Source organism: Pongo abelii, chromosome 2 (genome assembly GCF_028885655.2).
Source record: "Pongo abelii isolate AG06213 chromosome 2, NHGRI_mPonAbe1-v2.0_pri, whole genome shotgun sequence".
Classification (NCBI taxonomy): domain Eukaryota; kingdom Metazoa; phylum Chordata; class Mammalia; order Primates; family Hominidae; genus Pongo; species Pongo abelii.
The window spans coordinates 95674757-95698332 of record NC_085928.1 but is presented as its reverse complement, the minus strand read 5'-3'; the positions used below and the strand labels follow the sequence as shown (position 1 = coordinate 95698332).

Here is a 23576-nt window from a genome sequence, read left to right as displayed (position 1 = left end):
CCCCTGTTGAGAACTCCCAGGGACCCTGGCGGGGTGAGTAGGAGCACTTCTCTCTAGCCAGGTTCCCTTGGGCAAATCCTCAACCTCCTTGCACCTCATCTTATCTGCAAAATGGGGTACCTGTGGTGCCTTCCCCACTGGGTTCTTGTGAGGAATACATGAGTGTGGTTTAATGCTCAGTACACACTGGCTATTCTTCTCATCATTCATTCATTTATCACTCATTTACTGAGCATCTACTAAGTGCCTGACGCTGGAGTACAACAGAGAACAGGCAGACGGTTCCGGTTCTACCACTGGGAGCTCACCACGGTGTTGGGAGCCCACTGGGTACTCACTAAGTGGCACCTCTGGTGATGCTGGCTATTCCTAAGACCTGCATCTTCTCCATGCAGCCTTCACAGGGTAAACTGGGGAGGTCCATGCCTGGGGGGAGATGCTGGTGGGACCTAAAGATGTGGCTGAGCGGCTGAGCCCTCAATGTGCTCTTTGAGTTCTGGGATGACATCTGCCCTTGCAGCCTGGCATGTTCTAATTCATCCTAATGTGTGCTTTTTAGTGCCAGCTGACAGTTTGGAAGGCAGCATTAAGGAGGACTGGGTAAACATGGATTTGGAGAATCTCATGCTCATCTGCAAAGTGAAAATGGGGGTTGGGCAGCCTTTCCCTCCCCAGCCCCTGTGCCAGGCGTCTGGCCAAGGTCTGCCAGTGTGTGCTTTGGAGCAAAGCTGCAGGCTCCCTAAGGAAGCTTGCACATGCCAGGACCTTGCTGCGTGCAAGGCACTGGGGCCAGGACTTTATGTTTATTATCTTATTGACTCATCCTGAAAACTCCTGTGCCTGGCACATAGTAGGCACTGGATAGTCTTCATTGCATAACATGTACAATATTTGGGCCAGGCTACACCCGAGGCTGGAAGGGACCATGTGGTTTCCAGGGCCCTCCCTGGTCTATAGGGAGCTTTTAGGTGAATCAGGAAAATGCACCCCTTTGGAGGGGCACAACTCACTGGTGCCAGGCTTGGCGAGCACCTTTGAGTAGGTAAAGGTGCCCCTTCTAGGAGCAAATGCAGCCCACGCCAGGGAACCCTGCTGGCTTGGTTTCCCTCCACTGAGCAGGCAACCCTGGGAATCTGAGAGGAAATGCCTGTCCGGGGCTCCCCCTCTTCTGGTTTCAGCACACACACATGATGGGTGGGACTGAACTCAAACCATGACATTGTCACCCAGAGAGTGGGCGGGGGCAGAGGCATCTGTGAAAGGCTGTTCAGGAAAGAGTGGGTATCCAAGCCTGTGGCTTAGGGGAGAGAGGGCCGGGCTGGGGGTAGACCAACTCCCCTTCTCCTCCTTCTGGGCAGGATCCCTATGAAGGGGCCCAGCCCCCACCTATGGGATTGGCTGAGGTGTGATGCTGGGGAGGGAAGCCAGGGCATGGCTCCTGGTCTCCTACAGCCTTGGGGCCCCACCTCCAGCCACGTGCACCCCTCACCCAGAGATCTCACCTATGCAGGGAGATCATTCCCAGCCCTGGGGACCACTTCTGGAGTTTGCCCAGAGCCTAATCAATTGCAGCTAAGTCTGATAAACCTGATGTCAACAGGCTGGCTTAAGCAGGCTTTTCCAGCATTGATTTTCTGACCATCCAGCCTTCACAGTCATGCTGCTGGATGAAGGGAGATGAGGCCAAGGGGGCCTCAGCCTCTGGGAGGCAGGAGATTTGCTCTCTGGGTTCTGGCCTAGAAGGCTGCTCCCATCAGCTGCCTCAATCCCTGAGGCCCAACCCCCCTGGGAACCCTAGTGCTGTTGCTCAGGGCATGGAACTGGTGTGCTACCAAGACCACTGGGGCAGGGGTTCATTCAGGAAATAGGCTGCTCTTTCATTAATCTGTTCTGTGGCTTGCCAGAAATTGCTCCCTTTATCTTTGCCAACTGTGAAATCAGGGAGTTGGTTTAGATCAGGGTTGTCAAACAGGTTTCCTCTTAAATGTCAATGTGGACCTCCTGTTAAAGGCTTAATGATAAATGTCTCAAGGCTGCCTATGGGCTTGGAGGGAAAGAATGCTGGGATTGATTGGTGATGTCTGCCATGGAAACAGGCAGTGTGGAAAGCAGCATGTGTGCTTGAATTTGCTATCCCCCCAGCAGGTGATGTCTAAGTGTTTGATAGCAACAAGATGCTGTGACACTCTGTGTCCACTTCAGAATAAGACTGAGGAGACTTCAGGGAGCTAGGGTTAAGGGTGTGGGGTGAATGACTGGTGTTGCTTCATATTGTCTTTGCCTTCTGTAATCTCACAGTGTACTGGGGCACCCATGTCCTTCTTAGCCAGGTAAAATCCTATTTTGGGAGCCACAGCCCTCTTCAGAGTCACCACCGTGTTGAGAAGGAAATGGAGAGGGCCTGGAGGTGCTGCCTCTTGCAAAGAGGGATTGAGGGGGTGGGCTCTGGACTAGATGGTGGAGGGGGTTTGACTTCTGCCTCACCACTTAACAGCTGTGTGACCCTGGCCGAAAGATTTCACTTCTCGGTGCCTTAGTTTCCTTACCTATAAAAGGGGCTACTTACAGCACCAACATAGCGTTGTATGTAGGATTGCATGAGATGCCTGTGAAGTTCTGAATCCAGTGCCTGGCACATAATAGACACTCAATCATCGTTACTAGTACCATCATCACAGCTCTCCCTCCCCTTCCTTGTCCTGACTCTCTAGCCAAGGACTCCACTGGAGTATTCTTGCCTCTAGGCCTTTGCAGAGGGGATACCTCCTCCCTGAGGCCTTCCAGGGGGTGCCCCTCCTGGAACCCAGAGCACTTTCACCACTTCTCTTAGGCAGATCTGGCATTTCCACCCCAACAGACAATCAGCACCCACTTCTGTTTGTCTCTGGGGCCCCTGTAGTGCCTGACATGGTCGCTGGCACTTTGTAGCAAGAACCCTGAGCCAAGCCTGGGATCACTGCAATGGGATTAAGGAGCACAGCCCTGGTCCTCGGACTCCCAGCTGTGTGGGGTTGTCAGAGACAGGGGGCAGGGGCAGGGTTCGGTCCAGACTGCAGCAGGGGTACTGGAGAAGGGGCAGAGTTGAACTGTCTCTACAGTCTGAATGACTGAGAGGGGGCCACCCCTGCCACAGGGCTTAGGGGCTTCAGAAAGCACCACTGGGCCATGGGAGGAGAGGACTGGGAAGAATCAGGAAGCCCAGGTTTCTCTGGGACCTGTAGGGCTCAGAGCAGGGGCCCTGGGCCTCGTTGCCCTAGGGCAAATGGGAGCAGGGGGTGAATGGATGAGGTGGGGGGAGGTGTGGAGCTGCACAGATACTCACCGATTTCCTTGGTGGGCGAGGCTGCTGGAGAGAAGACAGAATCTGGTTAGAGGAAAAGCACTTCGGACCCTCCTGCAGGATGGAGGTTGGGGGCTGGGGGCTGGGGAGTGGGAAGAAGGGGCTTTAAATTGGTGCCATTGAAATGAACTAAAAATCCCTTGCCACTGTCACCCCTTCACACACATACATACACGCACAGCACACATATACACAGATACATATGTGTACACACACACACACACATATACACATGCACACACACATGCATGCAGATATATGTGACACTCATGTATGCATACAGACACACAGGTATGGTCACATATACAGACACACGTGTGCACACACAGACATGTGTACACACACGCAGACATACACGTGTGTGCATATACACACATACACTTGTACAAGACACACACACGACTTTCCCTTGGTTCAAAAGAAGCTGGGTTGTTTGAGACCCATTGGAGTTTGTGCCCTAGTTCCTAGTATATGACCGCATGAGACGTTTAACCTCCCTGGGCCTCAGTTTCCTTGATGGCACATGGAGATGGCACGTGTGATGACAGCCACCCTCACAGGGCCGTGGAGGGGACCCAGTGAGATCACTCTGTGAGGGCCAAGCCCAGTGCCTGGCCCCTGGGCCCCAGTGAAGGGTAGAGTTGTGCTGCTGTGGGTGTTTGGCCCATATTGGAGTGTCTCTTTCCTGACTGCCCGCAGTGCATATTGTCTGCACTGGCTCTAGGGCCCTTGGCCACTTCCTGACATCTTATACCATGTCCTAGTTGTTTCTGCGGTTCTACATCGTATCTCCCACCATGCCAGCAGTGACGCCTGGAGGACAGGGCCTCCAGAGGAAGCAGAAATGCTAGGGGAAGAAACTCTCCTTTTTTGGGGGAACACCCCCCAACACTTACACGCTTTCCATTTGGTTCTCAGGGGCTGTCCATCCGGAAATGTCCCTACCCCTTGCCTCCAAGGCCTCACGAGTGGCATGAGACCCAAGCTGGGTCAATCATATTATTACATTCCTCTGGAGACAGAGCCCTTCCCTACTTCCCCATGTTGATATGTTGATATATAGTGGGTGGGGGCGCGGGGAGAGGGAGGGAGAGAGAGAGAGAGAGAGAGAGAAAGTGCTTTTTCAGCCAAGTGAGAAGATAAGCATCAGGAGAGGAGCCATCGTGCCTGCCTTAGAGAGAAAGCTGCCCATGGAACGAGGCCCTAATCTGTTGAGGTCAAGTAGTAACAAGCAGAGCCCAGGGATGTAGAAAGAAGAGAGACCAGCTCTGGGGCCTTCACGGAAGACTCCTGGATTCAGCCACACCTGAAGCCACAAGATGCCCATAGTGGACGATCAAGACATCGTGTTTTGTTGAAACCAGTTAAAGTTGAGTTGGTCACTCTCATCTGAAAGAACTCTGCCTAACTTTCTAGGCACAGGGGTTCTTAATCTGGTTTCTGTGCCATGATTCCCTTTGGTGGTTTGGAAAAGCCCATGAACTCCCCTCAGAATAAAATTATTCTCACTTCCCTTGAGATACTTATCACTTTATACTCCAACAGACTGTGTTATTAAATGCATAAAGTAAAATAGATTGGAAACCAATTATATATCAAGATAACAGTAAAAACAAAAACCAAATTTGTGCTATAGTCATATATGTGCTTCTATATCAGTGCATTAAATAACAAAATGAGGTTAGGAACCTCTGAAGTAAATGAAAATTACCCCCTTCAGTGCTGAAACACAAATGGTTTTTACTGGCCATCTTTCCCACTGGTTACGTTTCCTGCCACTGTAAACATTTTTTGAGACTCTGCATCATGTTAATGCACTTTCATTTTTCCACATGCTGTGATCAAGTCTGTTTCTTTCTCTGACTCAGACCATGAGCAGGGCCACATGTTCCTCATTGAGGGTCCCTGAGGCCAAACACAGAGTTCAAAACCCAGCAGTCACTTGATGATGGTTGGTTGGAGGTGTTGACTTGTCAAACCCCAGGTAGTTGAGTACTGAGAGAGAAATAATTACTGGGTCTCTTTTCAGTTACTGCCCCTCTCCCACCTCGGACTGGGGCACTCTCCTCTAGAGGACACCCCTGAGCCTCCTACACTGACCTGGGCCCCTCACCTTTGAGGCCGTTAGTGCAGCCACATCACTGTCTAGTTTGTAAAAGCAGCGATCCTGGGCAGGGGGGTGCAGGGGTGGGGACACGGTGGCCACTAAGCATCTATATAAACTTATAAATCATCTCAACATGGGCTGTGGAACATGCTTGACAAGAAGCAAACGAGGTAAGGGATTGCAGACACTCCACTGTGGGGTCATGTTCAAGAAGGAGTGACTGGTTTACTTGCTGTCTTAGGAAGCTAGGAGAGGCTCGGTTCACCGATGTTTGTGATGACATCAGTGCACGTGGTTCTTGGTCTTCAAGTGGGATGAATCCAGAGATATAAATCCCTTCCCTTCACTTCTTCCTTTGATCAGAAAGGATTTGAATCTGGGAGACCTGGGTTCCCGTTCTTGTTCTAATATCTCCAAGAGGAACTTGGGCGAGTTTTTAAATCTCCTCGAGCTTCTGTTTTCTCAGAACACATGTGAAACCACATCAAGGAATGTGCTTGAGTCCATTCCACAACCACACCATAGATCACTCTGTGGGACATTTGTGCAGGTTAAATGAGACTGTGCATGTAAAGCAGCTAGCATCCAGCATCCTTCCACCTGTCCATCCATTCATTCATTCATTCATCTATCCACCCACCCATCATCCACCAACCCACCCACCATCTACCCATCTAGCCATCCACCCATCCATCTACTCACTCATGCCTTCTCCACCGACTCGTCCATCCATCCACCCTTCCCTCCACCGACCCATCTACCCATCGACCCATTCATCTACCCACTCATCCCTTCTCCACTGACCCATCCATCTACTTATCTCTCCATCTATCTATCCAGCCATTCACACATGCACCCATTCACTCATCCATTCTCCACCCACCCATTCATTCACCCATCTCTCCATTTGCCCATTCATCTGTCCATCTACTCATCCCTCCATCTACCCATCCAACCATCCATTTATCTATCCACCTGCCCACTCAGCCATTCTTCACTCATCCATCCATCTGTCCATCCATGCATCCATCCATCCATCCATCCATCCATCCATCCATCTCTCCATCTACCCATCCATCCATCTACTCATCCTTCCAACTACCCATCCATCCACCCACCCATTTATCCATTCATCCATCCATCTTTTTTTTTCACTCATCAAATGTTTACTAGGCATCTGCTCTGTGCCAGGCACTAGAGAGGTGGATGCACACAAAATAAAATCCTTGTTTTCAGGAAGCTCACATTCTAGGGTGTGGAGACAGGCAACAAACAATAAACAAACATAAAAACCATGACAGATAATGATGGTGTTCTGAAGGAAAAAGCCTGACATGAGAGAAGCTAAACTAGGAGAAAGGGGTGCAACCTTAGCAGGGCAACCTTAGCTGAAACTCGAAGGCTGAGAAGGAGCCAGGTAGGAGGGCAGGTGGGGGGGATCTGCATGAAGAGATAGAGGAAGAGGGAGCAGCAGGTGCAGGTGAAGACACTCAGTACATGATTTTCTTTCTTCCTTTCCTCCCACCTCCCTTCTTTCTGTTCTTCCTCCCTCTGTCCTTCCTCCTTTCTTTCCTTCCTTCTTCGGGTCACCTTTTCAAAGTGGTCCTTGATGTGGGCACATGTGTTGCCCAGGCCCTTGCAATGCACCTCTGTTTCCCATGGACTCCACCCTTCCTGGTAGTCTGCGGGTGCCCCCTCTCCCTGCGATGGCTGGGGTCCCAAAGGCAGCACAGCTTGTCATGGGTCATCTAGGGATGGAGGGAAGAATATGTCTTTGGCCCCCAGGCCTGGTCTGCAGTTCCTGCCCCCAGCAGTGAGCCCCACTTACCCAGCCAGCGTGGCAGACGGATGGTTTTCATGCTGAAACTCATGTAGCTTCGAATAAACATCCATGTCGTGACTATGGCAAAGATGAGGGCCAGGAGGCGAAGCACACCTGCCGAGCAAGGGGATGCTGCCAGGAGACCACAGAGCCAAGACCACATCGCAAGACCACGTGTGAGTTCTTCCCAAATCCCACAGACCCCGTGCTGTAGGCTCAGACCACATCCACGCTGGGGACAAGACCATGAGACCATGTGGTAAGACATATGTGAATTTGTCCAGTGGCCAGATGGTGAGATTGTGCTGCCAAGTCATGTGGCAACATTCCCCCAAGTGGGTCCCTTGGGAGAGAAAGTTAAAAATGTACCTGCCTGGGCTTCACTTAGCCCTCCAGAGAGAGAGAATCTTTAGCAATGAGGTCAGCATTCTGGACCTTTCTGTAGCCCCTTAAGGGGAGGCCTGAGAACTGCAGTGGGAGGGCAGGACTCTGGGAGGGGAGCCCTGGAACAGGAGTCAGGAAGGCTGTGGCCAGTGCTCAGGGCAGCCAGCAGTGCTGTGTGACTCTGAGCAGGAGCTCAGCCTCTCTGAGCTGAAGTCCTTCAGGCACAGAGCAGACATGGTAACACCCTTGCCCCTGAGCTTGTTGGCAGGGATATTGTAGTTGTCAAAAGTAGGCAGCCTCCAGGTGGCTTGGGATTGCGGCTGCCCAACCCCATGTGGCCACTGGACAAATTCACATGTGTCTTACCACATGGTCTGGGGAGAAGGCCCGCCGGGTCCTGTGGGGTGGGATGCAGGTCTGTGGGGAACCCTGGTCTTCAACGGCACAGCATGGATCTAGGCACCCAGAATTCCTCTTGGGTATCAGCTCACATTCACACAGCACTCAATTTTGTGCCGGGCACCATGTGAGCAACTTTTGAATACATTATCTCAGTTTATTCTCTGAGTAACCCTATGTGCTGGATACTATTGATTATTCCCATTTTACATATGAGGAAACTGAGAGGCAGTCACTTCCCCACTGTCACTTGGCTAGTATGTGTCAAAAGTGGGGTTTAAACCCGGAGGAGTAAGCTGACTTCAAAATCCTGTGCCCCTGACTCCTTATAGCTGTTCTCAAATGTAAATGAGGCAGGCGTATTTCCTGTTTGCTGTCTCAGTTTCCCTATCTGTACAAAGGGGGTACAGTATGAGGGTGTGGACTAGAAGGCCTTTGCCTCCCTTGCGCCCAGCCGTATGGTATAAAAATTCTAGAATAGCCCTCCTCGAGGTAAATATTTTTGTCTCTAATTTCCAGCCAGGCCAAGTGTTTCCAAGATGGGCACTCTCAATGATCCCAGCCATGTGGGGCTTCTGTGCAAAAGTTCCTCCTGCCTTTCAGCCTAGAGACAGAAGTCACCTCTTCTACTCTTCCAGCCTCCCCTGGATTGCTTTCCTCCTGGAATTTGGGCCTGATCATTTGAGAACAGATACAGCCAAATCACTGTGAGCCCAGGATGGGTGGACACAGCTGACAGAAAAATGACTCCAAAACCAATTTCAGAGCCTACCTGACGCTCTCATCCTGTCCAGGTGAAGGGTGGCTTGGGGTCAGCTTCCACCTATGGAGAGAAGAAAATCCAGTTAGAAACTGGCATCATGTCTGCAAGTGACCAAGCCTGAATATGAGGGACAGGGACCTCTAACTGTGGAGATCATAATTCTTTCAGTTGGGTTCCACACCACCTGCCATATGAACAAGAGGGCAATGTTCCTCCTTTCCTGTCTGCCTCCACCTCTCCTTCACTCTTGCCCCTGGAGTTTTATATTTAATTCTCTATGTTTTTTTGAAGTGCAGAGATTAGAAAGTAGAGGAAGGTGTAGTCTGGTAAGCCACTGTCTTTTGGGAGATTTGCTTTATTCATTTATCCATCTATCCATTTGTTCATTTGTTCACCCATCCATCCATCAACCCATCAGTTGATTCATCCATCCATCCATCCATCCATCCATCCATCCATCCATCCATCCTCTGTCCATTCACTTTTCCATCCATCTCTCTATTCTCTATCTACCTGTCCATCCATCCTTTCAGCTGTCTATTTGGCCCTCCTTCCCTTCCTTCCTTCCTACCAGCCAGCCAGGGAGGTTGAGCTAGCTAGGTGCAGTGAAACCATCAGGGAGCAGAAGCCCAGTCGATCTTTGTTTATTGTACCAAGATAAACAGTAATCACAACTCATATATTACAGGTGGCTTTGTGCCAGGTGCCATCTCTGCATTATCTCTTTAATCCTCACAACCCCCATGTTAGGGATGAGTAAGCAAGACCCACCATGGCTAAGTCCAGGGTTATTCAGCTTGCAAGGGTGAGAGTCAGAATTTGGATGCAGGTTTCTGGCTGCTGTACACTCCCTGACACCCCTCTTCCTCTGCCCTACTGGGGTCTCACTGCCAAGAATTTTTATCTCAGAGGAGGGTTGAAACCAAAGTTTTCTCCCTTATTCAGGGAGAATAAGGGAGACCCTGAGCAGGGCAGGGTCATCTTACTCTCCACCTCCCTCTTTGTCACCCCCCAGGTGCTGGACAGTTACCAGTGATTTGCAGCTTTGAAACCCCGAGGAGGTCTGTGGAGACTTAGAGGACAGGAGGTCTTTGGTCCCAGACTTCCCACACCAGCTCCAAGGCAGCAGGTAACCTTCTCTGACTGTAATGACCTCTCTCACAACTCTTCCTGCCCCCTCCCCACCCCAGAATCTTTATCCTAAAAATCCATCTCAACAGACATGGTCTCCAAATTCAACTGCCAAAGGCTCAGACCTGAGACAGGAGACTGGGCTCGTGCCTGGCACAGCCCCCAACACTCTCTTCAACCTTGAGCAAGTCTGTTCGCCTCCTTGGCCCTCCATATATAGACTGAGAGGTGCTTGGGCTGAACCAGTCCTTAATGTTTAAGCAACAATAACAGCAACAGCAACTGCAAAACCACACCTCCTCTTGTGAATTGTAACAGTCCTCCCACCACCCTGATGTTACTCCTCTAGGGCCTTCCAGGTGAGAAAACCAAGCTGTCACCTGGCTCTACCCACAGAAAAATTGTGGAACTTTAACTTCCTGAAATTCAGATTACCAGCTTCTTTCTTTCCAGATAAAAAATATATTATGATCACGACTACGCTTTGGATGTGACCTACAGTCCAGGAACCTAGGTTCCTGGATGAGACTCAAAAGACATTTGGAGGAACCCCATGTTAGAGGAGCCAGGAGAGTCGGTGGCTGGACAGGATGGAAGGACAGGGACAGGGTCAGAGAGATGGGGTTGGATGGACAGACAGACATGAATATTCACAGAGGGTGTATACAGAGACACTCCAGCCTGGGACAGAGTTGAAGGGGGAGAGGGAGAGAAGCGGGGGGGGTGGGGAAGAGAGAGAGAGAGAGAGAGAGAATGAGAAGAGGGAGACACAACAAGTACTTTTAATATGCGCACACACAGATTCAAAGAGAAACACTCAGAGACAGACAACAGAGATAGGGACAGAGACAGAGGGTAGGGGACACACACCTGGGCAGAGGGCTAGCCTCTTGCTGTCCTGTCCATGCTGAGCAGGAAATCTGGCTTCAGGGCAGTGGGGTGGAGAGGGGCATGGGCCAGGGGCCAGTCCCCATCGGGCGGTGAGGGCTCCCCAGCCTGCTCTTCCTCTGGGCTGAGTTGCCCTCCCAGCACCTGCAGGGCTACCCGGTGTCGTGAGTTTCTAGCCTGCTCACCCTGGCAGCCCGTGAGTGCTCTGGAGCTGGGGCCCAGGACTGGCCTGCTGGTGTGGGGAGGGGGAAAGACACTCGGAGCAGGTACACAGGGTGGAGCAAGAATCCCTCTGTAGCCACCCAAACCCAAAAGAGTGTGTTTTCTCCTTCCTGTTGGAGATTGTCCCAACCTGTTATTCAGGTTACAAAGTTGCCCGGCAAAGAAACGAGGAGAAAAGTTCTATTGCCCTAGATGCTTACCTAGCCAGCTTAGCATGGCTAAGTCAGCTTCAGGGTGGTGTGTGTGCAAGTGGCAGTGGAAGGGGAGGCGGCAGGTCTGGGGACAAGGTGGGGTTGGTGAAGGCATGAATCACTGCAAGTCACCCCATTCCTCCCATTGTCTGTCCTCACTGTCCTTGGACCTCTTCCTCTGTCCTGCCCTTCCCCATAGCTCCCTTCTCATTTCTGACTGCAGGTCAGCCGTGTGTGTAAGCCCCAAGCCTCTCTTTTCAATGGCAGGCCTAGGATGTGGGGCATTGAGGAAGTGCTGGATGAATATTTGGAAACTGAATGAACTGAATTCTTGTATTGTCCTGGAAGGTTAGAATGATTAAACCACCAGATAGAGAAGGAAGTTGAAGTTCAGAAAGGGCAAGTCACTTGTCTAAGGCCACACAGTCAGTTGTGGAGCTCATTTCCAAAGCATTCTCTGAGCATCCCTGGGAAGACTGGGGGAGATAGGGCTGTGTGCAAGACAAGTTCTGGAGCAGCCCCAGGCCTTTGCACTTGCGAGTCCCTCTGTCTGAATACGGTTCTCCTATTTCTTTGTCTGGGATACTCCTACTCGTCCTTCAGGTCTCATTGGAGAAATCACTTCTGGGAAGCCTTCCCTGACTCTCTGAGTCAAGGTTCAACACCTACCTGTGGTCCTGGATGGGAGCACATCCATCACGGCAGCCTGCCCTGTCATAAGGGTCTGGCCAATCAGAGCTTTGCAATTTCCCTGTGATTGGTTCAGGAGTGAGCATGTGACCCAAGCAAGGCCAACCAGACTTTTCCCTGCGATTGATGTATGGGAAACTGGGGGGAGAGAGGCTCTCTTCTCCCTGGAGATGCTAAGCTAGATGTGGTAAGTCTGGGGCTACTGAGGTCCCATCCTCAACCACTACGGTGCATCCCTCCTGTGGTAGACGTGTCCTGCCAGCAGATGCAAATACAGGGGCAGAGCAGCTGGGACAGTGCATGTGATCTTGGTCTTAAAAGAATCAGGCAGTGAAAGCCTGTGATACTGGGAAAAGAGGACGAATTTTTGGCTCAGACAGATCTGGGTTTGCCACTTACTAGTTGTGTGTTTTTCTGCACATCTCTCCAGGCTTTGATTTCTTCCTTTGTGAAAAGAAGGTGATGCTATCTACCTGTCCTGGAAGGGAGGTTGGGCAGTGAGGCCACCTGTCTGGAAGGGGTCCGCCGGCCTGGCAGGGTCCACTCGTCTCTTCCCTGTTGACAGGACCCCCTTCACTCTGCTGCCTCTCGCTAGTGCACCTCCAGGGCACGATTCCTATACGGATGTTTGTTCTTTCTGCAGACCCAAAATGCCATTACAGCTTCTTTCTGCCTGCCGGTCTGTGACATTTCTTAAAGGCCCTACAGGAGCCGGGATGTCAGCACTTCCTGTTGCCTGCGGCCTTCTGTACACAGGGCCTTTAATCTCAACCATGACCTGTCCCAGAGCCAAGATGGACAGAGAAAGAGATGCTGTCTCTCCAGGCTGAGAAGGTGGAGCAGTGCACCCTGGTGGAGAAATAAGTGACTATTTTCCCTGCTTAAATCCTGGCTCCTGGCCCTTCCCCGGCATTCTGTGAATCTCTCCGTGAAAGCACCTTGTCAGCCTTCACAGTCAGCCCTGATTTTCAGGCCACCTTCCCCTCCAGGGAGTGGCTCTCCAAGGCCTTCTTCATCCGCAGCCGGATGCTAGCACCGAGGCACAAAGGAGGTGTGCAGTAAATGTTGTTGGAAGGAAGGAAGTGGGTTTCCGTTTGGGGAAAGAAACTGGGAGGTAAAAAGCTAGGAGCTGCTCCCTCCATCTAAATGACTTTCTTTTTTTTTTCACCTCATTCCTAACATTTTTCTCCGAAGTAGAAGTCTGCCCAGAAGACATGCTCAGACTCTAGAACCTAACTAGTCTCTTCTGGAAATCCAAGTCCAGCTATTTTCCTCATTATCCCGGGAAATTCTGCAGACAGAGTGTGGTCACCGGGGCAGAGGGGTTCTATCAATACTTCCTCTTTAGGCTTCTTTCTGCTCCACTTGTCTCTACCAGCAATGCTGCTTGGGCAAGGATTCATTGCAGGGGGTGCATTCTGTGTGCATGAGTGTGAGAGAGGGAAACTCTACAGAGATAGTGACAGGGCTGAGGGAGACAGACTTCAAAAGAAAGAGACAAGACTGAGGTAGAGAGACAGAGAATGAAAAAGAAACAGACACTCAGAGACTGGAAGTGACTGGCATATTAACAGACACACAGGCACACATGTAGGCATGCATGCACATGAGTCAGGGCACTGCCATGGGTCCTGCCCTGAACCAGGGGGTGTGCAACCCTGCCTAGACCCAGTTGCCCCTTGCTATGAGTCTCTCATCACCCCCAAAAGCCGTCCTGAACACCCGCAATTGTGGCCCGGGCCTGTGTGAAGGAATCAAAGTAACCAGAGGCCTCCTTTCATCTTCTAAATGGTCCTTCTTATAAACACCCAGTATTTATGGGCAATTATTGATCATGTCACCAATACAGAGGGGGAGATAAACAGCAAATAAATCCATAAACAATAAGACTCGTGGTTTGAACAATTTGTTCCAGTGACATTTATTTTGGAAGGAAATAAGCCCATTATTCCCATTATGCCCTCTTTTAATTTTATTTATTGGTGTTAATGGTTTTCTCCAGCTCTGGCCAATGGTAGAATTATTGTGCCAGTCAGAGCTGCGTGGCAGGAAATGCAAGAAGACACAAAAAGGTGCAGGATTCTGAGGGTTTTTACTCCTCAAGTTCCTAGGGTGCTTCCCAGCGTAAGACAACAAACGCCACATGCCAGATACTACCCTGAGACTCTGACTTATTTTAACTAATTTAATCTTACAACAGCTCAATGAAGAAGTAAGGGAAACTGAGGCACGGGGGTCAAGTCACATAGCTGGTGAGAGTCAAAGATAGAAAAGATCCCAGAAATAAACCCAGGCGATGTGTGTCAGGAGACCACACATTCTTAACCACTTTGCCCAACTCAAGCACAAGTTGTAAAGGATCACATAGCAAATATTTTGGGCTTGGCAGGCCATATGTTCTGTTACAATTACTCAACTCTGCCTTTGTAGGAGGAAAGCAGCCACAGACAATATATAAATGAATACATGTAACTGTGTTCCAATAAAACTTTATTTATAAAAACATGTGGCCGCTGCATTTGACCTGCGGGCTGTTGTTTGCCCACCTCTGCCCTAGGTGTGGCCTCTTTTAGCTCCAGGTGGACCTGAGCCTCAGGTGTTCCTTTTGCTGAGCTTCAGCCTGCCTGTCTTTGGCTCAGCCAAGGTGAGGGAGAAGGGAGGCTCCCATGGGATAAGAGTGAGTTTCTAAGATTCTGTTCTTCCACCCCCATGTCTCTCACCAGCCAGTACCCTCCTCGGGGGGTGGCTCCATGATCTCTGCTTACTTGGCAGGGGTCAGCCACCTCTCCCCTCTCCTCAGATAGGTTTTAGGGAGACTTTCCTCCCATTCACCTGACAGATCATCCTCTGAAGGTGACACGCTCAGTACCTGGCACCCAGGTCACCCTCAGTAAGTGGCAGCTCCAGTCATATTTGCACCCTTCGACTTTGCAGAGGCCTCGTGTGGCCTGGGAATTGGGAGTCTGTATAACGTGGTGGCTAAGAGTGGGGGCTTTGGTGCCCATCTAGGTCCTGTCATGGGAGTGTGGACACAGTCCTCTCTCAGCCTCAGCTTCCTTTCACATGGCCATCACGATCTCTAATTTAGTGAAGATTAAAGGCAAGAATGCACCCAAAACCCAGCACCTGGCACAGAGGAAGTGCTCTGCAATCAAGCAGGCCTTCTTGCCCTCTCCCTTGGAGATGCTCCTCCCACCCTCCATCCCCCTTCTCAAGGAGGCAGAAATAGGCTGAAGAAGAGGGTGTGCTCCACGTGGAAAATGGGTTCCTCCAGGTCCCAGCAGAGCAACTGGAGAGAGAGGAAGACATCTGGACAGACATACAGCCCTTTCCCTTCCCTCCAGTGTCTGAGGGGATGGGGGAAATCTCAGGATACTGGACATCTTCAGGTCCATTAGCCCCAGAGGCCAGTTTGTGCCCCAGAATTTCTCTTTGCTGAGAGCTGGGCGTGCGTCCCCAGAGAGGACTAACTGGATCAGGGTGGGGCTGTGTGGAGTATCTGGGTTCACCCTCTGGCCCCTGCAGGCCTGCTGCTGGCCTATCGGAGTCACTTCAGCAGGCCAAGCATGAAGAGATTCACCTCCCGCCCAGTGGGTAATTTATTCATTTCCGTCTGAGACAGCTGGGTCTTGACCTCTTTAATTAACCGACGTGGTGGCCTCCACAACAAAGTCGACACTGGCTTGGGAAGCCATTAGGAGATAAGTCTTGCCTAGGAAGGCACGGGATCAGGAGATCTCACTGAAGAAGTAATAATCTTAATAACAATCACAATAATAATTCTAATAGGTATTATTAGTATTCTGCCAATATTAAGCTCTGTGTCTTTTCATTTAATTTTCCCAACAATCTTATTGGCAGATTCTTTTTGTTAGCTGCATTTACCAGTGAGGAAAGAGCTTTAGAGAGAGTAAGTGGCTGATCTGGACCAGTAGAACGACTTATGTGGTACTGCCATCTGTGACTTTACTAACAGTAGTGTAACAAAGTAGGGGCAGTTGGAGTTGGGGTGGTGGACATCTGTTCCCCCTTCTTCTGCCGACCACCCTAATTTTCCTTTGGGAATCAACCCCTCCCTCCGAGGCAGTTGGTGGGGGTTACTCCCTTCTCTGGCTCCAGGGGTGACTCTGTGGTCCTGGCTTAGCAGATGAGTATGATCTATCTCTGGGTTGCAGAGATGGGGTCAGACATGGGCGGGTGGCCCAAGCCAAGAAGACCAGAGCCTTCCTAGCACTTTTTGTTTGTTTTTGAAATGGAATCTTGCTCTGTTGCCCAGGCTGGAGTGCAGTGGCGATCTCAGCTCACTGCAACCTCTGCCTCCCGAGTTCAAGCGATTCTCCTGCCTCAGCCTCCCCAGTAGCTGGGACTACAGGCATCTGCCCCCATGCCCAGCTAATTATTGTATTTTTAGTAGAGACAAGGTTTCACCATGTTGGCCAGGCTGATCTCAAACTCCTGACCTCAAGTGATCCACCTGCCTCGCCCTCCTGAAGTGCTGGGATTACAGGCGTGGGCCACCATGCCTGGTCTCCTCCTACCACTTTTGAAGGACTTTCCAGGAGAGAGAAGCTGCCTTTCTGCTGGAGTGGCTAAGTTGAGATGACTCCGAACTGGAGATGTTATGTATATCTTTGCCACTACATGAGTACAGGCTGTCTGAGCATAGAACAACATGGAGAAAAGGCTCCCAGAGATGGACACAGAGTGCTGGGGGTGTCATTTGAGCCCCCAGATCTGCCTTCTTGAAGTCAGAATTATCTCTGGACTTTTCTGTTGTGTATGTCAATACCCGTCCTTTACTTGTTGGGCTGGTTTGAGTTGGTTTCTGTCACTTGCACCCAGAAAAGTCCTACCTGATACATGATTTTCCCATTTCAAACTACAGTTACATTTGCAAGAAAGACTTGGATTACATTCCCACCCTACCCCTTCCCTCCTGAGGTTTGAACACTTCAGTCCTCATGGAACCTGAAGAATCAGGCCAACTCTTGGCTTTTTCTCTGTGTCTTCAGAAACAGCCTCCTTCCCGATGGCTTCCATACCAGAAGCCACACTGCTCCTGACATTTTCACCAGAATATTCCTCCAACACAGAACCGTTGTACCTGCAGAAAGGTCCAAGGCCTTTGTTTTGTTCCTGGCTCCCAGCCTCTCCTTGGCTCTGCTGGGTGACTCACAGCTCCTAGCTCCATGCCTCTGCTCACAGGGCTTTCTCCACCAGGGCTGCCCTCACCTCTCCTCACCAGAGGAATCCCATGCTTTGTGGAATGTGGCCTCCTTTGTGAGGTCCCCCTTCTGTGGCCTGTGCAGGCCTAGATCACTCCCTCCGCGACGTGTGTACATGTGGGAGGAAGAGGAGTGTGGTGGCCAACAGCATGGATCCTGGAGCTGGACTGCCTGGCCATAAAGCTTCTCTCTACTGTTCATAGCCTTGCCACCTTGGGCAGGTTACCTCACCTCCTTAGGCCTCAGTAGTTCACTGCAAAATGGGGATGATAAGACCTCCCATGCAAAGTTATTGTATTTAAACCAGCTAATCCATGTACAGTACTCGGCACCATTCTATAGACACAGTCAACCCTCCATATGCATTGCCCAGTTTTGGGACTGCTGTTTGTACTGATCACGTAGAACTTGTTGACATTTCTTGTACAGTGCAGTCCCTGACTCCTTTTACTTTCAATCATCGATGTGACTAATTTATCTGATAGGCTGTGAACTTCCTGAGACAGTATCTAATGCCCAGTTCCATGCAGACTGCCTGGCGCATAGGAGGTGCACATCTTGGACAACAGCACTGTCCTATACTGTGCACCTACTACGTGGCAAGCATCATGGTAGGTGCTTTGCACACATTGTCTTTTTCAAAATGCACACTGTCAAATCCCAAGGAATTTATTACCATCCTCATTCTTTTGAGATAAGGGAGGGTCAGACAAGCCCATAAGATAGGCAACTTGCCTAAGGTCACATGGTTAGAAAATGGGCAGAACTGGGATTCAAATGCCAAAGGCAGGGTTGCTCTCCCCACAACCTCTATGTCTTTGTCTCCCCAGGCCACACCCTTGGGGAAGCAAACCTCTGAGCCTCCAGAAGCAAGGGATTGGCACCAACTGTAGGAGACGTCTGCCCCGCTCCAGGGCACCTGCCCTCTGGGACTGCAGGATGGGTGGGGGCTGCGTGCACCCCAGGCAGGCTTGTCGGCTGCCCACTTGAAGTCTCACCAGGCCTGCCAGTAGTAGACAGGTAGGTCTCCTCCAAGGGGGAGCAGCTGCCCCAGCACCAGGACATGTTGGCAAATGATGACTTTAAGCATCCCCCACCCCAGGGAAGTGCCAATGAGGAAGTTAGTCCCATGGGTTCTGGAGGCTTCAACATTCCTATGGGAAGCAGCAGGGTCTGTGTGTAAAGATGGAGTTGAGCTCAGGAAGAGGTGTGCACACGATGGCCATAAGACAGAAGCCCCTAAACCTCCAGGTGCCCGAGGGCAGACAGGCAGATGCGCAGATTTGGGCAGATGCTGAGCAATGGCAAACTCCTCCCTAGCCTGTGCAGACCTGGGCGCGACCACCTCACTGACCTCACCTTCCACCACCAGCTACTACCCCTCTCCTGCCTGAGCTGCTCTGCCCTCCTCTTTCTTTCCTCCTGTTCCCCGTTTTCAGAGATTCTCCACTGACCCACTCTTTTCCTCTCCTGCTCTTTACTCCTGAAGGACCCGGCATTCTCTTGGGAGAAGTCTGCCCTGACTCCCAGGCTATCTCCATGGTGTATGTCAAAACTGTTTTGAAAATGACTCTCTGTGCAAGTTTTCCTTTTCTGGTTAGAACCATGTGTGATACCTCATCTTGTTAATCATTACGTCTTGTTTACCTGACACGCGGGAACTGCCCAATTAATGCTCACTGGATGAATCATCTAGAAGGACACTCTTGTACCCAGGCAGCCCACTTCCAGCTGTGGACTTAGAATCCACTGCAGCATAGAGTCAGTGTGGCACAGTGGGCAGGAGCAAAAACTTTGCATCCAGATTGCCTAGGCAAGTTATTAAATCTCTCAGTGCCTTGGCTCCCCATCTGCAGAGTGGGAATAATCATGGTGCTTTCCTTGTAGAGGTGATAGGAAGATTAAATGTGTTATTATATGGAGAGCACTTAGCACATCACACATGTTATTTTATGTACTTCAGTGATGATTATCATAGTTGCGTAGACAATGAGAACTTCAGCGATTGATAGGGGATATTCAGACTCTCTCTCCCATTTTACAGACGAGGAAACTGAGTCTTAGTGAAAGGGACTAGCTCAATATTACATAGCTAGAAAATCTCTCAAGTCCATGCACCTTTGTCACAACTTTTCAGATCATTACCTTATGAGAAAAATGAGATTTGGGGCCAAAGAACAACATTCCTTTCTTTTTTATTCATTTTTCAAATATTTGTGTGGCTTATTGTTGATCATCGGAATGTGTTTTTTTGAATCAATAGATGAGTGAATGAAAGAATAAATGTTGGGGGGCCCCTGTGGTTAAGGAAAAAACCCTGCAGTGTAGGTTATCAAATCCCTGGCTGACATGCCCTATAGCTCCTTCTTGTGCCCATGGCAGACATAGCTAATCAATCATAGCATGCTTTTGCCTGAGCCCAAACTCAGCCCCAGAATCCTTCTTATCACAGTCTAATTTCATTGATCAGGCTTGGTGCCTCAGATGAAATCTATTTGCCTTCCTGAGTCTGATCTCAGGAATCTCTTCGATTATGTGGTTTCCTTCTTTCTTTCCTTTCATCATTCCGTCTCAGGCTCTTTCACTCCTATTTCCCACCCTCCCCACCTCCATTTTCCCCTCTCTCAATCATGTGTACCTGGAACCATAGCCCTTTCCATTCTTGGGGGGACGTACCCGAGGGCTCGAGGCTCCCACTTCCCTGCTTCGATGGAGAAGGCGAGGTGGTCCAGCAGGTGCCGTGGGTCCCTGACCCAGCTGACCGCCACCCTAGGCCAGCTTGTGACAGTCCTGCCTCCCAGTTGCTGGAGGGGAAGTGGCCTCACAGGCGGCCCTCCTCTAGATGCAGCGGGCCCAGAGGGTGAGACGGAGTGTTGTGGGCTGCCAGTGGGCCAGCTGCTCCTGCCCTGCGCAGGCTCTGCCCCTCCTTTGAGGAAGTTTGCCATCAACTCTCCCTGCCCTGTTAAACAATGTCACAAGGAAGGAGGAAGTTTATTCTAAGTGCTCCTGGGGGAGGAAATGAGTCTAAAGTCTTGCCTGGCTGAGGAGTGGCTTAGAGCCTGGCTGGGGCCTGGGGAGAAGGGCCATGCCTGTTCCCTTCCTGTAGAGCTGTCCTGGCCTTGGCAGGGGAGGTTTGGGTGGGAATTCAAGCAACTTAATCAGGAATGAGATACCACAATCCACCTTCAAAAACAGCCAAAAAACCTTACAAAAAACCCGACCCTGTGCTAACAACCTCCCCAGGCGCTGGGAGGTGTGGGGCTGGTAGAACGAGTAACTGCAGCTGATGATCACCTGCTCTGAGGTTCTGGACTAGAGTGTGTGTGTGTGTGTGTGTGGGGGGGGGGGTGCTGGAGGGGCTGACTGGAAAGAGGGGAACCCAGGCAAGAAACTCGGGACAGGAAAGACGGAGGAGGTCAAAGGCGACTGCAAGATATTGAGCTTGGATGATGGAAAAGGAAGGCTTCTTGGTCAAGAGTGAGGAAGATGGGGGAGAGGAAGTGGTTTGGGAAAAGATTCTGGATTTGGATGAGGCATACTGAATTAGAGGTTAAAGGTGGAGGGGGTGGGGTGTGGAGAAAGGGAAAGACGGTGAAAGAAAAGAAGGGCTGGTCAGTGGCAGACTTTTAGTGAAATGGTGAATGCAGCCTTTGTCTCCCTTCCCTCTCCTCGGGACCCAACGTGCACTGAGAGGGGCTCAGCTTTCCCCTTCCCTGATCCAGCACCCCCAGTCTTTGTCACAAATCATGGTCTCTTTCCCAAGCGCTTTCCTCTTAGTAGGAGTTCTTGCCTTGGTCCTTGGCACACAGGCTCCTGGCGACTTCCTCCCTTGGTTGCTGACTCTGAATGCTTCCGTAGGCTGTGGGGCCCACTTGGAAGGAATATCCAGGGGCATGAGGTTCAGCAGCTGGTCAGGAAATAAAGATGTGTGCCCAGGGAGCTGGTGCAAGGGAAGAGCAGGGAGCAGACCCTGTGTGATGAGGTGCTTGGAGTGGCCCTAGTTCTGCTGTTCCAGCTGCCCATTCCCAGGTAGGCACATGGGCCCCCTCAGGATGTATCCCAGGGCCAGGCAGTGCTTTCCTTCACTCTGACTGGCTTTAGGACTGGTCCTGTCCTCTGTCCCATCTCCTTGCCTCTTGCTCTCCCTTCTGCTAGGACGGTTCTGCCCATGACTGGTGCCTGGGTCTTGTTCAGACCTGACCTGCAGTGTCACCTCCCCAGGGGGGCCCTCCTGACCCTCACTTCCAATATAAATAAGTACACAAGTGTAGGGGAGTAAAAATGGCTTTCTCAACCCTTCTAGCTTCCTTGGCTGGTCAGGAATTAAACCGACAGCAGGGAGAATAACAGGAGAAAAGGTACGGACGTTTATCACATGCATGGGGGCATCCCAGGTAAGAAAAGGAATTCCCCACACCCAGTGAGATTTAGAAGCTTGTATACCCTCTTCACAAGGGAGAGAGGGGTGGGGTGTCAGCACCATAGCGGAGAGTAAATGATTTCTGGGGAAGAGGAGTGGGCCCTCAGCAGGACAGGTGACGACAGCCTGTGACAAAGGCTATCTGGACGTAGTGTGGACCTTTAGACTCCTGTGAAATGAGCCAGTCCTTCCGGCTGATGAGATTCCCTAGGCGGAGATTCATGGCCACTGCGTTCACTCTGGAGAATCTGTCTTTAGACAGAAAAGGAAAACTCGGAAAGCCCCTCCCTGCAGTTGCTGTTCCCCAAGTGACCTCAGTTCAAAGTCTCAAAGTGGCATATTTTGGGGTGTTACTTCGGAACTCCTTCACAAGCAAATCATTTAAAATTGAGACATTCTGTGAAAGAACCCATGAAAGTGATTCCAGGAGAACTTTCCTCAGCAGGTGGTCAGGGAAGGCCTCTCTGAGGAGGGGTGCTTTGAGGAGGTGCAGTAACAAATAAACACAGACCAGCAGCTTAACAACACAGCTGTGTATCTAACAGCTCTGGAGGGCAGGAGCTTGATATGGGTCTCACTGGGTGGAATCAGGGTGCTGGCAGGCTTGCATTCCTTTCTGGAGACTCCAGAGGAAACATTTTTTGTCTCTTCTAGTGTCTAGAAGCCACCTGCATTCCTTGGATCATAGCCCCTTCCTCCATCTTCAAAGCCAGCAATGTTGGGTCTCCACGACAATTCTTCCTTCCTTACATCTCCCTCTAACTCTTTTATGCTTTCATCTTCCGCTTTTAAGGACCCGGTGACAACACTGGGCCCACTTGGATAATCCAGGTTACTCTCCCTAGCCTAAGGTCAGCTGATCGGCAACTCTAATTCCATTTGAGACCTTAATTCCCCTTTGCTCAGTTATGTTATATATTCACATGCTCCGGGGATCAGGATGTAGACCTAATCCCATTAGGAGGCCAAGAGTCTGCTAATCACAGGTGCAATTTTGTTTCCTTTACTTTATCAAACTTAACAGCCTGAAATGATATTTCCTGACTATTGTTTACTTGTCACCTGTCTCGCTCTACTGGAAAGCGAATCCCAAGAGGGCGGGGACCTTGCAGGTGCTGCTCATTCATGCCTGTAATCCCAGCACTTTGGGAAGCCAAGGTGGGCGGATCACGAGGTCAGGAGATTGAGACCATCCTAGTTAATAAAGTGAAACCCCGTTTCTACTAAAAATACAAAAAATTAGCCGGGCGTGGTGGCAGGCACCTGTAGTCCCAGCTACTTGGGAGGCTGAGGCAGGAGAATGGCATGAACCCTGGAGGCGGAGCTTGCAGTGAGCCGAGATTGCACCACTGCACTCCAGCCTGGGTGACAGAGCGAGACTCCATCTCAAAAAAAAAAAAATAAAAAAAAAAAATAAATAAATAAAATAAAGAACAGTGCCTGGAACTCAGCAGGTGCTCAACAAAGACTTACTGAATGAATGGACAGGTGATAGAACTTGAGCTCATTTCTGCATCAGAGTCAACACAGACAGCACTGGTCTGAGTGCCAGGAGCTGTGACCCCCACTGTACCCTGTGAAGTTGTGTGACCCGGAGCCTTCCTTTCCCCTCTCTGAGTCTCAGGCATTCTCACCCCAGCCCTAGGAGAAAGGGAAGGCACAGGGCAGCCACCCTGAGGTCTTCAGATCTTGAAGGAGTTAATTGCTGTCATGAAGTCATTGCTTATTTCCTCCCAATAGCAAAGGCCCTGCTGAGGCAGCAGCAGCCTGAGCAGGTATCCAAGGAACAGTCTCCCCAGCGTACACTCGGGGAGCAATCAGTGGGGTCTGGCATTGGTGCTGGTTCCTGGACATGCCACCCCCTGCCCCACCACCCCCTGCCCTACCACCTCCCACCACTGCCCAGCCCATGGCAGGTGGAGAACATGGGCCCTGGGTCAGACAGGCCTGCTTGTATGTCCTAACTCTGTTTGCGACCAGTGGGGTCACCTTGG

At 50.7% G+C, this 23576-nt stretch overlaps 1 protein-coding gene across 2 annotated transcripts in view; it reads right to left on the bottom strand.

Annotated features, from left to right (window-relative positions):
- The window catches only part of FAM3D (FAM3 metabolism regulating signaling molecule D), a 32084-nt gene extending 12047 nt beyond the window's left edge, over positions 1–20037 (bottom strand). Inside the window, exons 1-4 of one of the 2 annotated variants that reach the window (XM_024245122.2) lie at positions 19839–20037; positions 8825–8875; positions 7276–7383; positions 3323–3346 (exon numbers count right to left, since the gene is read on the bottom strand). In XM_024245122.2, coding sequence (XP_024100890.1) covers positions 3323–3346; positions 7276–7383; positions 8825–8837 — 145 coding nt within the window. In that variant the 5' untranslated portion in view covers positions 8838–8875; positions 19839–20037. Of the gene's footprint in view, positions 1–3322; positions 3347–7275; positions 7436–8824; positions 8876–19838 lie in introns of those variants that run through there. The other variant, XM_054550645.2, reaches the window with a different exon arrangement.
- Between the last annotated feature and the right edge of the window lie 3539 nt (positions 20038–23576).